Below are 15,323 nucleotides of genomic sequence, written 5' to 3' on the forward strand. Positions count from 1 at the left end.
AACCACATAATTATTTGTTTGAGTTATACCATATAGTCGTTATCCAAAATTATATGATCGTCTGATGTTCCGTTAAAATCATCATAATCATTACAATGACTATTATTATCATTACTATTATCGTCAATCTTATTGATGCTATTATAGTATTCGTAATTTTTAGCTATATTACTATAATTAATACCATTAGTACAACTGTCAGAAGCTTTATTACGAGCATCACTTTCACTACTTGATTCATCCACCCATTACTCGAAAGGTAGATGTCTGTCATTACGAGTCTCGTCACAGAAATTTTGATCATCATTAGCAATACCTTTTTCAACAATAGAATCGATTTTTTCAAGCCAATTTTTGTTATCATTATTAGATGCAGCTTATAATTTTTGCGTATGCATAAGCGATTTTAATAATTCACCCCCAGATACATTAGAACCCCTTGGTGGTGTAGCTAATAAATAACTACACAGTAAGCGAAAAACGACCAAGAAGAATTGGGTCCAGATGGTCGTTACAACCACAAGCAGACCTCATGATTCCAAAGAATTTCTGTAAGAAAAAAAACAGCTTAAAAATATTAAGTTGACAGTGCACTGTCACCAATTTAATATAGTGGAAACCTAAAACATGCAAACCTTCTCAATAAGACAATTTATAGATAAATTGAGAAAAATATAGATAGCCCGAACTGGGAATCGAACCCAGACCATGTCGGTATCGTGCCGAGTGCTCTACCAGTTGAGCTATCCGGCACTATACTATATTCCGTTCAATTTGATCTATAACTTAATGAGCCACACCGTCCATCGTACGGTATTACACCAAGTGACAGCAATATTAATATTAATGATCATAATGTTATAACAATAGTAATTATTACTATGGGAATGGTAGCAATGATTTTTCTTACTGCAAAGATATTTACCAAAAAGAAAAAATAATCATTAAATAAATTTTTAAATCTCACCTCGTGAGCATCTTGATTCAGGGGTGATGTCATAAGGTAATTATAATTACACTTATCATAGAAAAAGTCTGATAACTCTACAGTAGTTCCAAGTGTAACTTTAAATCCAGTTAACGTACTAGTCGTAATAGAAAAATGAAAATTTTCTTCTATTTCATCAAATACATCATCTTCATTACTAATAATGAGTCATTAGACTTCTTTTTATTATTATTTTTTTCCTTTGTTTTTTTTTTTATTTGCTTTTTTCCCAATTACGAAGAAATTTGTCAAAGTGAATTGTGGCCTATCAATTAAATAAATGAATTATTAATTTATTAAAAAAAAACATTTTTATTGATTTATAACAACGAAGAAAAAAAAATGAGTTTTGTTATGTAAATAGTGAATTCCAGATTGCATATTAAAGCATATGACTGGAATAAAAAAGTCCCGATTTAAATAATGATTTAATGCATAAATTTTTGTATGAGTACGTGTATAATATATGAGGCATAAAGTATAATAACATGCATTAGGATCCAGGTTAATGATCGTGACATACATATTTTTTATTGTTACTTACACTTAATTCACTGTAGTTTTGTAATTTTTTTATTACGATTCAGCCTTAGTATTTTGATAACAGTCATTTTTGTATAATGACATTGCTACTCTTAACTGACGCGTGAATAACTACAAATTAAATATTACGTTACATTACTTTAAAATTTTTAAGCTGAAAGTTAATTAATACTATTGATCATGTAAAATATAAATAAAATAATATAAGATAACAATGTCAAATATATCTGTATTACAAGCAACACACTTATTTTTTTAAATCCCTCAGGCTTTAAATGGTGAGGAGATAATTTAAAACCTATCTTGAGATTCATTTTACCATAAGCTTCAAGCTTCAGGAGCGCTTGCCAATGGAGCATTTTGACAATACCATCAGGGGTCTACAAATTTTTTACTTATAGTACGTGGTTATACCGTTTACACATTTTGTTCTTACCCAAAATGAAGGAAATTTATTTATTCCATTTCGCAGGTTTTTCAATAAATGACACGTCTGACGCAAACCACAGCCGTCTCGTAGAATCGTAAGGATGCTCAAAGCTAAATTTCATATCTTCTATTCCAAACAGTTTCCAAGCCCCTCAATTCCATTGTGCTGCATCAGTAATTACACAGTCTACATAAAAACCAGCTTTCTCAAGGTGTCATGTACACTCAATAGTTAACTTGCGCAGTATATCACTCGTAACAGAATTTTTACTCAAGAAACTCCCAACAAATTGAACCCAATCGCCTTGAAATGGCTGAAACATGAATACAAAAGCATGATCGGCTCTTGTATTTATAAGATGTCGTGGATTGAAAGCTCACAAATCGACAAATCCATCCAATTTCATCGTTCAAGAATTTAATTTAACTCCTTGACTTGATGAAGGCTACTTCATCAATAAGAAGTGAATCTGTCGAAAAAATGTAATAAATTAAATATTGCTTATAAGAATTAATGAAAAAGTTATAAAACGTAGAAGCAAGTATAGAAAAATACTCAAAAATGATCAGAATAGCAAAAGGAATATGTGGAAAAGCTGCAACAAAGTTACGAATTAATGACTACGAGTACTTATAAAATGTTAATGTTTAAGCTGAAACTCGGTAAAAAAGTTAGATCATAACACCCCTATTAGAATATATTTCTATACGTAAAGCTTTATAACCGAGGTTGTCAAAAATAGCTTTAGGAAAGCCAAATGCACTGTCAAGTTTTTGTACATGAGAATTCAACGTATCCTTGGAAGGAAGTGGTAAAATTTGTCTTTCTCTGAGACGATCATACACCGCGACACTTTAAATACGCGTTATCAAGCATTCATGTATCCACTTGATATCGTATCATCTCTGCTTTGAATTCTTGACTTTGGCTGAATTAAAGCAAGCTTGAACGGCTTTCTGTTGAATTTCGAGTAGATCAGCTATTGCTTTTTTAATAACTTCAGCCTCAATAGCAGCACATTTAAATTTTTGTACATCAATTAATTGAGAAAGTTCAATGTTCTTCACATAAAATATAAGTCAAAAAACATGAATATCATGAAAATATTTAAACGGGCAATAACTTCATTTATTACCTTTCACGGCAAGCGTGTAGATTTTCTTCTTTGCAAAATTAATTGACGTTTCAAATTATTGTATTCCAACTTCAAGTTTTTCGTACATTTATTTCCACGAGTCTGTAGTTGGCATCTAAGAATTCGAAAATAACGACATCGGATAGTACGGGAAGACGTCCATTGGGCAGATTCCAATTGGAAAAGTAACCGATAGGATATATCCCAATAACCCAGATCCCTAATATCTGAATTACCAATTACTAATAATCCTTACAAAATTTCAACAAAATTACCACTCTTCAATGATTAAATAAGCTTAATAATCTTTTTGAGTTATTTACTGTAAGGTAAAAAATTATTATTATTATTATTATTATTTATTTGTATAAAAATTTATTCGTTTCATAGTTTAATAACTAAATTGTTTGAATAATTTTTCAATCATTTTAGTTAATAATTAAATTAATCAACGAAAAAATTGTTTATTATTTTTTAGAAATAATGCAGTAACTCCAATCACACAGCTTTTAATGACGTTACATTTTTGTGCTACTGGGAATTACCTTATAACTATAGGTGACTTCATCGGAATTACTAAAAGTTGTGCTTACAGAATAATACACAGTCTTCTTCATAGTATTGCTTCTTTGCGTCAGGAATTCATTCATTTTCCATCGACTCCAGATGAGATACTTCAAAATCAAGTTGAGTTTTATCAAACTGCTAGATTTATAAGAGTTTTTGGCTGTATTGATTGTAAACATGTGAAAATTGAATCATTTGGTGGTGGTGATGCAGAAATTTACAGAAATAGAAAAGGAAGTTTCTCCATTAGTGTTCAAGTAATATGTAACGCACGACTAGAAATCATTGATATTGTTGCAAGGTGGCCAGGTTCAACTCATGATTCTACTATTTTTAACAACTCAAGAATCCACTCTTTTTGAAAATAATAGTTTTGGAAGTGCATTACTTCTAGGGGATTCTGGTTATCCTAATCTCTCTTTTCTATTGACACCACTCCAAGATCCGCAAAGTCCAGCTGAACAACTTTATAACGAATCTCAAATTCGAACAAGAAATTTGATTGAACGTACATTTGGGGTTTGGTCAAGACAGTTTGCCCTGCTTCAAGGGACTAGATTTCGGAAAGTCGAGAAAACTTTAACTAGTATTATTGCCACTGCTGTTTTATACAATATTGCACGAAGAGAGAAACCGCCACCAGACACTGTCATTACTGTTGAAGAATACCGTAGAATTCCAGAAGTTGAAAATCCTGTGATTGGAGACGCTAATCTTAGAGCATTATTAGTAAATCAATACTATGAAAAGTAAGTAACTGACTAGATTGATAACAGTATTGTCAAAATTAAATAAACAAATTTTTAATTTTGCAGTTTGATTGTAAGAAATTAACAACAACAAAAAATATGATATATGATAAATAAACAGATGAGAGTAAATATTATTAAAGAAACCGCAACCGATAATATATATTCCACTAACAATTGCTGTTTATTACACACAATTAATTACTCTTAATGATTTATTATACTAAATTATAGTTAATTAGTATTAACAAAAAAAACATCTAAGGTAAAAGATATAGTACCCGATCACTCCATGTATTTGTAGATCTATATTTAATAAAATTTAGTAAATACATATATACAAATACAAATACATGAGTGATTGGATACTGGGTATCTTAACTTAATTATTACAATATATTATTGTTTATATTAATACTGTTAATTAAAAACGTTAATTATAATTTTACATTTTTCTTTTTCATTTTTCCTTTTTTTAACTAATGTCCAGTAATCCAAAAAATGGTCCAATGCGCCCAATCAGGAACATCGCCGAATCTATCATATTGTAATTTAAAATCCATAAATATGTCACACAAATGAATAATTCGATCCGCAACGTCCTCGATAGGTATCAGTGGATTCTTAAAGACAAGTTTACCTGAAATGCGCCTAAAATAAAATTTTTTTTTGTTAATTAAAATGAGATTTATCTTAGTATTATTATTTTGATTATCTTTACAATAATTGATAGTAATCGATGTCAGCAATATCATCCCAATCATCAGTTTTATACAGCTCTTCCGACAGAATAAATCTTTCCCGAAGGATTTTCCAGTCAATCTCTGCAGTAACTGTTCAGAAAAACATAAAAAAATTATTTTATTATAAATATTATTAATATACATAATTTAATAATTAAATTCATGATTTTATACTTACATCGATCCATTTTTTCTCTTTTGATAAATTGAGGAGTTGAACACCAATAAACAAAACACAGTTAAAAATTTATAACTTTTTCATTTATTTTATTTAATCCAATTTTCTTTTTTTTTTTTTCATTAACAAATTACAATCGACTCCTTAATACTTCACCTAATATAAGTCTAATTTAAAAAAAAAAATGGAAGCTTCAGAAATAAAGACACCCAGAATGAGTAATGACCAAAAGATTTTCTTAATTAAATTAATTGACGAAAAAAAAAAAATTATTGAATGTAAAACAACCGATAAAATTACCACAAAAGACAAGCAATCAGCCTGGAACCAAATTGCTAACAAATACAAAGAAACACATCCGTACCAATCTCCAGAAAACATACAAACATTTTGGAAAAACATAAAAACGCAAGCAAAATAATATTCAAGTAATTTTAAAAAAGAAAGTATGGGTACTGGTAAATTGAATTTTTTTCTCTTTTACTATCTTCTATGATAATTCAAAATCATACATTAATTTTTTTTAATCATAAAAGGTGAAGGGAAAATGACAGTTGAAAAAAATGCTGTGTTGGAGGCGGTTCTGGCTGTTATTCATCAGGTCACTGTTCAGGGTCTGCATAATCAGTACGATAATGATGTTAGTTCTACAGTTGGTGAAATTTTGGATTCTGATGACGATGACAATGGATCTGACGACGATTCAATTTTTAAGTATTTGATAAAAAACAACGAGGTTCAAGATTGGAAAAAAAAATAATCCATCAAACTTAAAATCTACGATTAGTGCTCCATTAAAGATGAACAAGGACAGACCTAGTTTTAAATCGATACTGTCAAAAAAAGACTCTCAAGGGCAAAGTAAAATCTCGCCGAAAGATGAACTTGCGGTTATTTTAAAGGAACAAGCTATTGAAAAACACAAGTATGAAATAGAGCTGCTAGAACTGAAAATTCAAAAAGAAACTTTATTAATTAAAAAAATTGAAGAAGAAGACTTTTGCACAGACGATTATAATTAATATTTTGTTTAAGTTCATTTATTTATATTTTGTTAAATAATTTATTTTACAGTGATTATATAATATCTCGTTAAATCTTTTTCTTGTCATTTGAACTAAAATATATATATAAGTTAAAAGACTTAATACCCGATCAGGGAACTAGTTCTCAATCATGAACTTATATATCTATATTCAATTAAATTTAAGAAATATAGATATACAAATATATGAGTGATCAGGTACTATGTCCTTGATCGGGTACCGGGTATCTCAGATAATAAAATAAATTATTAAATATTACTTTGTAAAAAAATAGTAGTTTCTGTAAAAAAAATCTGGGCTTCGGTTGACCCTGCGGGCCAGCCCCAAAACTTCCCGCTCTTTTCGACCTCAAAGAGCTCGAAAACATTAGTGTAGATATATTTTCGAGCTCTTCGAGCTCAAAAATGCTATCACATGCAACTGTTTCTTTTACGATCTTTTCAAGCGCTAACAAGTTACCTGTTATGCTGAAGTTTGAAAATTTAAGAATCGAAAATCATCAATGAAGCGGTTTTTAAAATTTAGTTCCTGATTATGTCCAGTAAAATAAGTGTATTGAGGCAGAAATCAATGTCGGAGATCAAAATCAAGATTTAAGTAAGTTTTGACTCATGTAAGAAACAATAAAATATGAAATATCCGATAAAAATATTAAAAACTACGTTTTATCGATTTTTTTGTTAATAATATGATTTAAACTAAAAACCAAGTTCGATGACATTATTTGATCAAAAGAAACCAAAAAAAAGATGAGATGGTATGATATCAGGCACATTTTAGTACGTTATATTATGATTTATCCGGAAAAAATAACATAAAATGTTATTTTTTTAGCTTTTCAACGCCGATATCTTTTGAACTAATCAATAGATTTTGATAGTTGACGTGGCAATCGGCGCGTTTTATTGAATTCTAGAGCTGATTAGATTTTGAAGTTGATCGTATAAGTCGTTTTTGAGAAATCAATAAAAAACTAAAAAAAAAAATTTTTTTTTTTCGTAATTCGCAAATATTTTCGAGTCTATTCTATCAAATAATCTGAAATTTTCAGGAAAGTTGATGGCCAACGAGTTCTTTCGATTGCTACCTCAACCATCCAAATCGATTCATTAGTTCAAAAGTTACGAAGAGTTTACATACATACACACACACACACAAACACACACATACACACACACACACTCGGACATCATTCTGAAAATAGTCAGAATAGCTTTCTAGGACCTCAAAACGTCGACATCCGATGAAAACTCGATTTTCGAAAATCGGGGTGAAAACAATAACTTCCCGAAATTTATGAAAATCGTCGATTTTCTTAGCGGTAAGTTAAAAATGATTTGTAAACCCTTGAGATTTCATAATGCTTGATGGTAAAATTTTTTATGAACCAAGTATTATTTTGTAGTAAATATTCTGGCGGTGTTAGTATTTTTGATGAATGTGGGCGTAGCATTATTTTTATTGTATTTAAATTAATCCAGCAGTATTCTCTAAAATTTAAATAATTAGTACTGTTACGTTTTGGGAAATTACCCAAAATTAATTAAAAATCAAAATAATTTTTAGTTATTTAATTTTATCCAGGTTTGGCCTCGTTAGAGTGTCTATAGACCCCTGGTGGGCCGTGGTCGTCGATTATTTTATTAATTATTAATTTAATTTGATTTTCGCGATTTTAAAATATGTTCGCGATCTGTTCTCCATATTATTTATGAAGATGCAGGATTTGAGGAATTCTGGACAGCCGGTGGCAGTGTCCAGGACTGGATAAATTATTGGGCAGCCGGTATCAGCGCCCAATATTTAATTGATGATTTTTGGATTATTGGGCTGCCGGTAGCAGCGCCCAAAATAACCATGGAGTCGTAGGGTATTGGGCTGCCTAATGGCAGCCCAAAATAAGGTTGGATTAATTTAGGATTAATTGTAATTTATTAAGGCTAGAGAGCAGAGGTTCGAGCTCCATGAGCTCTCTCGAAGGACTGACTATTTCGTCATTATAAAAATATAATAAAGCCAACAGAGTTGACAAAATGTTGACACTGCATCTCAGGTTCCCTGTGAGAGAATCGTCGTAGCCCGGGTCTCATGTATCGTCATCTGTTTTGCCTACCCGCGAGCCACGGCGACTCTCTTATCATAACCGATTTCCGTTTCATTGTACAAAATTATTTAATTAAAAATAACTAATTTAATTTAATCAATAAAATATTACGGGAACGTAACAGTACTTTTATAATTTGCTAATATTATTAGTTTTAATTCTATATGGATGTGCTACTTGTAGTTATTAAAAAAACGGTAATATGTTTTAATTTAAATAAAAATGTAAAGACAGCAATACTCGAAACTTGTGGAGTTTGGAAATTTTTTATTCCTCTTCTACTCACAAACGGAGTCCAATTGAACTGTTGTGATTTTCTGACAGCGTATTATTAAGATTCTCAACGCAGTAGTAGTAGGATTTCGACCACCAGCCTCACCATCTGGTTTCTCAAATTTTACTTTTTACCTTTGGACAATTTATAGAGAATAAATCTCATTAAGTACTTACTCGAAATTTTAACGACGTGATCACTTGATAAAAATTACTTATTTACTTGATAGTCACCCACTTTTAATTCAATATTTTTACGAGACGATCCCTTATAATTTAATTTTAATCATTTTCATTAATATTAATTTGTTATTAAACATAACGGAATTCGTGTATTTATTCTTAACTATATTGATTCATTATTAAAATCTTTTTCAACTACTTACACTTTTTTTTTTTTAATTAAGGATATTATATTTAAAACACACTTAAACATATATTTTCAAAATTAAATATACACATTCAGAATATATATTTACGGGCTACTTCACTTCATTAGTTACTTATTTTCTTATTTTGGCAGTTCTTTAAACTCGGCTTAAATAAATAACTCGATTTGAAAAACTGGCCCTTAATGTTCAGAGAAACAATCAAACTATTGATTAATAAGAAAATTAGAGGCATATTTTGTAAAATAAATAAACAATTAGCAACCAAAGGGAACAAAAATATTCTTCACTTTTACCAATTTTAAATATTTGAATGAATTATTACTAGCACCAACATTTATTAGTGACTTCACTGAAAAAAAATTTGTTATCTTAACAAAAGTCAAGATTACGCAGTTACTTGTTAAGATAACAAATCCATCTTGATCAACACAACGAAGTAAAATTTGTTATGGTAAGTAAAGTGAAGTTGCCGTTATAAAAAACGGCATGCGTTGAGCTAAATATTGAATTAGGTTTTATAAAGCTTTCTTGACTCGAGAAAATTTTACTTCACCTAAAATACTATCACGTCACGATATATTCTCTTGGGTCAAGAAAATCACTTCTTCAAGGCGCCTGCTTTTAACTATACTTAGACATATTAGTATACTTTTCAGAATAAATAGCGTGTAATATTTTAGCCATAATTTACACACATTTTATGTCCAAAATCCCAAACTCGTGATGAATTCTTGATGATATTGTTCACCTAATTAAAGCACAAAATTCTGTGCGTATTCAAAAAATTTATCCTCAACGCATATCATTTGTTACAACGGCAACTTCACTTTACTTACCACAACAAATGTCTTCGTTGCGTTAACCAAGATAGTTTTGCTATCGTAACAAATAGCTGTGTAATCTTGATTTTTGTTATTATAGCAAATTTTTTTTTCAGTGTTACTTAACTTAAAATTTAAGTAATTTCATTGATGAAAATAAAATAATGTAGACGATAAAATTGTTTAAAAAGTATTTGGAAAAACCCAAAGTGCACACCTCAAACGCTCATGCAACATTTTGAGTAGTAAATTTACTTTTATTAATTACCCGATGAAAAAAGTTTTCGTCTAATTATATATGATTATATATGATCATATATATAATCATATATAATTATATATAGTCATACATGAAACTATACATAATTATGGTTCCATGCGTTTTGAGCACCTGACAAAATATCTCCGGACAAAATATCCCTATGACAAAATATCTCTTGACATAATATATTCAAAACAAAATATCGTCAAGACTAATCATTTCCTGACATTATAACTCTAATATAAATATACTGAAAGAATAAATTTTTGAAATGAAATACAGATTGATGAAATTATTGAATAACACAAAACTTTATTAAACACTAATGACTTCAATTATCAAAAAAATTCAAATAATTACTGATAAACCATTTCAAATGATATTATGAATTTGTTTACTATCTACTTAATGACAATATATCTATATAATAATAGCAATTTGCCATTTTAAACATTATATGTTACATTATATCAAAATAAATAATTACTTTAATTTTATATTATTAAACTACCTATTTAAGTTTCATATTTTGATTTTAAATATTTCACGTATTATTGCATTAAATTATTGAACAATATTACTTTTTGATCTATTTCGTTACTTTGTTTCTTAATTTAAATATATAAAAAAATATATTATTTGGGAAGACGTCTATTGGACAGGTTCCAATTGGAAAAGTAACCGATAGGACATATTCCAATAACTCAGATCCCTATTACCTGAATTACCAATTACTAATAATCCCGATGATCCAAATTTTCAATCACCTAAAATCCCGATCACCAGTAATTTCAATTATCAATACTACCAATTACCCAAATTTCCAATAATCCTAAATTTCGATAGCTTAATTTTTCGTTAACCAGAAACATTGATGACAAGACATTCCGATTGGACAGGTTTCGTAAGCTCAAAATCAATTTCTTTGTTATACAACAAAGGTTAACGAAAAATTAAGCTATCGAAATTTTGGATTATTGGAAATTTGGGTGATTGGTAGTAGTGGTAATTGAAATTACTGGTGATCGGGATTTTAGGTGATTGAAAATTTGGGTCATCGGGATTATTAGTAATTGGTAATTCAGGTAATAGGGATCTGAGTTATTGGAATATGTCCTATCGGTTACTTTTCCAATTGGAACCTGTCCAATAGACGTCTTCCCTATTATTTAAACCAATACTATAAGATTCATAGATTACGAAATATTGTCTTTAATTTCAACTTTTGAATGCAATAATTTTAGCTATATTTTTCAAATAACTTAATTTATCATTTGAATCATAGTTTTGCAATCGTTTATATATTATCGTTTTTACTATATTATGCAATCGTTTGTCATAATCACGATAAGCTTTTCGCTTATTAGAAATATCTAATCCGCTATCAATTTGTGCAATTAATTGTTCAGTTTTGGACTGCTCATCTTTTAAACAATTTACAAATAATCCAATAGAAGCATTACATTTAGCAACACGAGTATTAAATCCATTGTGCCATCCTTCTGTTGGATTATTTGACCTCAAAAGATTATCAAGAACAGCCTGATAACAATTCCACATTCCAATTTCAAATTTGGGTTTATTTCTTTTTCGTCTATTATAACACGGCTGGCCAATCCAAACTGACTCAAAATATTTGATCAACTCTTCGAGAACATCACTGTTACGATCATAAAAATCACTCGAAATGATCATTTCGTAACCAGCGACAACATCCTCTGGTGAAATGAATGCCAATGCCGTAAGTAATTTTATGTTGGCCGCAAAGTTGACATCAGTATTGTACTGTCTTTGAAGTCCATATAATTGAATATGACGCCAAAGGCATTGATTATAATGAAAATTACAACCAGATATATGAATATCAGGGTATGTTATTTTTAAAGCGTCACGAACTGCCTCTTCGAAGTCTATCATAATAAGTTTAGGTGCAAAACTTGGTATGCTTTCCTTCAATACTTTTAAAAATTTGAAATAAGTACTCTTGGATTTATCAGGTGATAACATATAAACCAGTGGCACAGATTTGCTATTTTTAAATCCATGAATAGTATATAATTGATAAAAAATCTTGGGTATAGTCTTGAAGGTCCCATCACTTAACCATTGTTGACAATTTGATAAGAAATTAAAATTTTTGACTGTCGTGAATACTAAGAATCTTTTTTTACCATCGTTACTATCGTGTAAAAGAAATAATTTATTATTGTATGTTGTTCTTAATTCTTTAGACAATTTTAGATCATCTCGAGATTCTACGCGAGGTTCCTGCGGATTTTCTTTAACTCGAATTCGGTTAATAGTTTGAGACAGTGATGTAGACTTTGGTAATACGGCGGCAACGGGTAATAACACACCACGTAAAGAATTAGATATAATAGTAGCAGGTTTTGTGCCAGATTTTTTAGCTTTTTTCACTATTCTTGCTTTCACTATTTTAGATTTTACTAGAACAATATTTCCACGGTGCTCATGGATCGGTATCACCAACTATATTCCCTAAAAAAAAAAAAATAAAAGATTAAAACTAATAAAATAGAAATATACAATTTTTAAATATAAATCGACACAAAATAGCCAGATTAACAATAATTACCCATTAAAAAATAAATTAAATCATTGAATAATAATTTACCTGTTTTTTCATTAGTATCCGTATGGATCAGAACATTACATTTAGAATCAGACGCACAACTCCATGAAATATTACTCTTATTTACTTTTTTTTTTGTGTATAACATCCCTTCATGTAGTAATAAGGGTTTACCTTTTTGGAATAATACAAATGACAGTGGCATGATACCAAATAATTTAATAATGATTGATTTATTAATAATGGTGAAAAAATTCGTACGCACATGTATTACAAATTAAGATTTCAAGTTAATGATAAAATAAAATGGCTGAACGTAATACACATAAAAGTTTACTAGATAACGTAGTTCTCTCTAATAAATATTTCAATAATTAGCCACTAGGCGGCATTTCACGAAAATTTTATCGCCAAAATTCAAATAACTATACAATTATATAAATAAATAAATAATAATAATAATAATAATAATAATAATAATAATAATAATAATAATAATAATAATAATAATAATAATAATAATAATAATAATAAATAAATACTTACAAATATATATTGAGGAAGTAATTCACTAAATTTGAATACAATTCAATCTAGGCGTTACATGTTTGTCACTTGTAACATAAAATCTAAAATTTTTATGGTTAAAAAAGTAATCATCAGTTCATTTTTGTTTAAATTTATCCTTCCGGGATATTTCATTTTATAGTTATAATGTCAGGAAATAATTAGTCTTGATGATATTTTGTCTTGAATATATTATGTCGAGGGATATTTTGTCCGGAGATATTTTGTCGGGGATATTTTGTCAGGTGCTCAAAACGCCTGATACCATAATTATTTATGATTATACATAGAATTATATATAATTATGTATAAGTCTACACGGAAACAAATAATTGACAATAATTGTAGTTCAACTTCTAATTATTTATGTTATCTTCAATAACTAATGTCGTTTCAATCAGTAAAATTATGATTTTAATGTTTAAACTGCTACAATTGACAGTTAATTGTTGAAACATACTGCTTGACTATTAAAAATTAGTACTTGAACCTTAAAAAACTACACGACATTTGTCAAAAAAATGCACTTATTATTAATTTCTTAAGTTCTACTCCATAATATTTACTAGTATTCGGTCTAGGTGTGCTGTTGATGAGAATGTGAGTATTATTTACTAAAATTTTTTTCCGTGTCTACACTGATCATACCTGGCTATTATAACCCCATTATATAATTATTATAATTATATATAAGTCTATGTGATCAGATCTGATTATATATGAGTCTATATATAATTAAATATGATCATACCTGGCTATTACAACTCCATATATAATCATATAAAAGTTTATATATAATTAAATATGATCATACCTGGCTGTTACAACTCCATGTATAATCATATAAAAGTCTATATATAATCAGATCTGATTATATTTGTCTTTATATAATTAGATCTGATCAGGCTTGCATGGTCAGATGTTATCAAAATTTTTTCTTACAAAAAAAAACAAATATATAATGATGTATAACTATACACATGTACATATAATTATTTCTATACAAAGGTTAATTAACCTTTTTTTTTCTATCGAAATGTTACGTCCCAGCCTGTTCATCAGATGTCTCTGACTATTTTTAAATACTAATTATTAAGAGACCGATCTGAGACCTTACTAATTAATTAAGATGTATATTGATAAATTAGCAAGTTGCATAATTAATAAGTTACTCTATATTATAGGATATAATATAATATAATAATATAGCATAACATAATATAAAATGATAGAACATAAAATAATATGATATTATTTATAATATTTGAAACATATTGATAAAGTTATTTTTCTCTTAATATTTGTTATGTATAAATAAACGCTGATGCCTCGAGTAAATCCTCGAGACGTGCAGCTGCACAAACATCTATTTTGTTCTAAGATAACTTTTGTTCATAGATAAGTGACTCATTTGTTAATAACAAAAACGGAGAAAGCGTGAGAACGGAGAATGGATCATTTGAGAATATTGCTTATCACGATCCACCCCTCTATATCGAACGATGCGCGGGCCTGATGCTCAAGCGCCTCGTATTGATAAGAGACTTACTCTAGTTTTTCTCGGTCTAGAGAAGTCAGTCTGAAATATAGAATCATAGAGAGCAGTCAGGCTCAATACTAAACACTCAACTTCTTTCTCACCCTTTCGAAGTTATTGTTAGACGAACTTTAACAATTTATAAATTGATTCAATTGTATATTTTCACATTATTGAAATTATTCTTTTACAATTGAATAAATCGGATTGAGATATAAAATAATAACCAGTTTATTTCAACCACCAAATGGTGGCTGTTCAACCCAAACTTAAATATTATTTATGATTATATGTAAGTTTTCATTACCTCCAATTCAAATCGACCGCTCAACTACGCCAGCGACAAAACATCTACCAGGACGTAACAGAAAGATTAACCCGCTACCCGTTGACCT

The 15,323-nt window shown here is 29.1% G+C and overlaps 2 protein-coding genes across 2 annotated transcripts; one reads left to right on the top strand and one right to left on the bottom strand.

Annotated features, from left to right (window-relative positions):
• Positions 1 to 3,596: 3,596 nt before the first annotated feature.
• Positions 3,597 to 4,586, top strand: LOC103569413 (putative nuclease HARBI1). Its single transcript, XM_008546696.2, is given in 3 exon segments — positions 3,597 to 4,015; positions 4,017 to 4,412; positions 4,479 to 4,586. Coding segments are annotated over 3 exon segments (822 nt in total). The 5' UTR covers positions 3,597 to 3,608; the 3' UTR covers positions 4,498 to 4,586.
• Positions 4,587 to 11,447: 6,861 nt separating this feature from the next.
• On the bottom strand, positions 11,448 to 13,093 carry LOC103569414 (uncharacterized). The gene is made up of 2 exons (XM_008546697.2): positions 12,867 to 13,093; positions 11,448 to 12,730 (listed from the first exon to the last, which is right to left on the bottom strand). The coding sequence occupies exon 2, from the start codon at positions 12,236 to 12,238 to the stop codon at positions 11,450 to 11,452; it is 789 nt and encodes a 262-aa protein (XP_008544919.1). The 5' UTR covers positions 12,239 to 12,730; positions 12,867 to 13,093; the 3' UTR covers positions 11,448 to 11,449.
• Between the last annotated feature and the right edge of the window lie 2,230 nt (positions 13,094 to 15,323).

Source organism: Microplitis demolitor, chromosome 2 (genome assembly GCF_026212275.2).
Source record: "Microplitis demolitor isolate Queensland-Clemson2020A chromosome 2, iyMicDemo2.1a, whole genome shotgun sequence".
NCBI classification, from domain to species: Eukaryota; Metazoa; Arthropoda; class Insecta; order Hymenoptera; family Braconidae; genus Microplitis; species Microplitis demolitor.

Coding starts and splice junctions, on each gene's coding strand:
- LOC103569414 (XM_008546697.2), bottom strand. CDS start 12,238: ATGTTATCACCTGATAAATCCAAGAGTACTTATTTCAAATTTTTAAAA.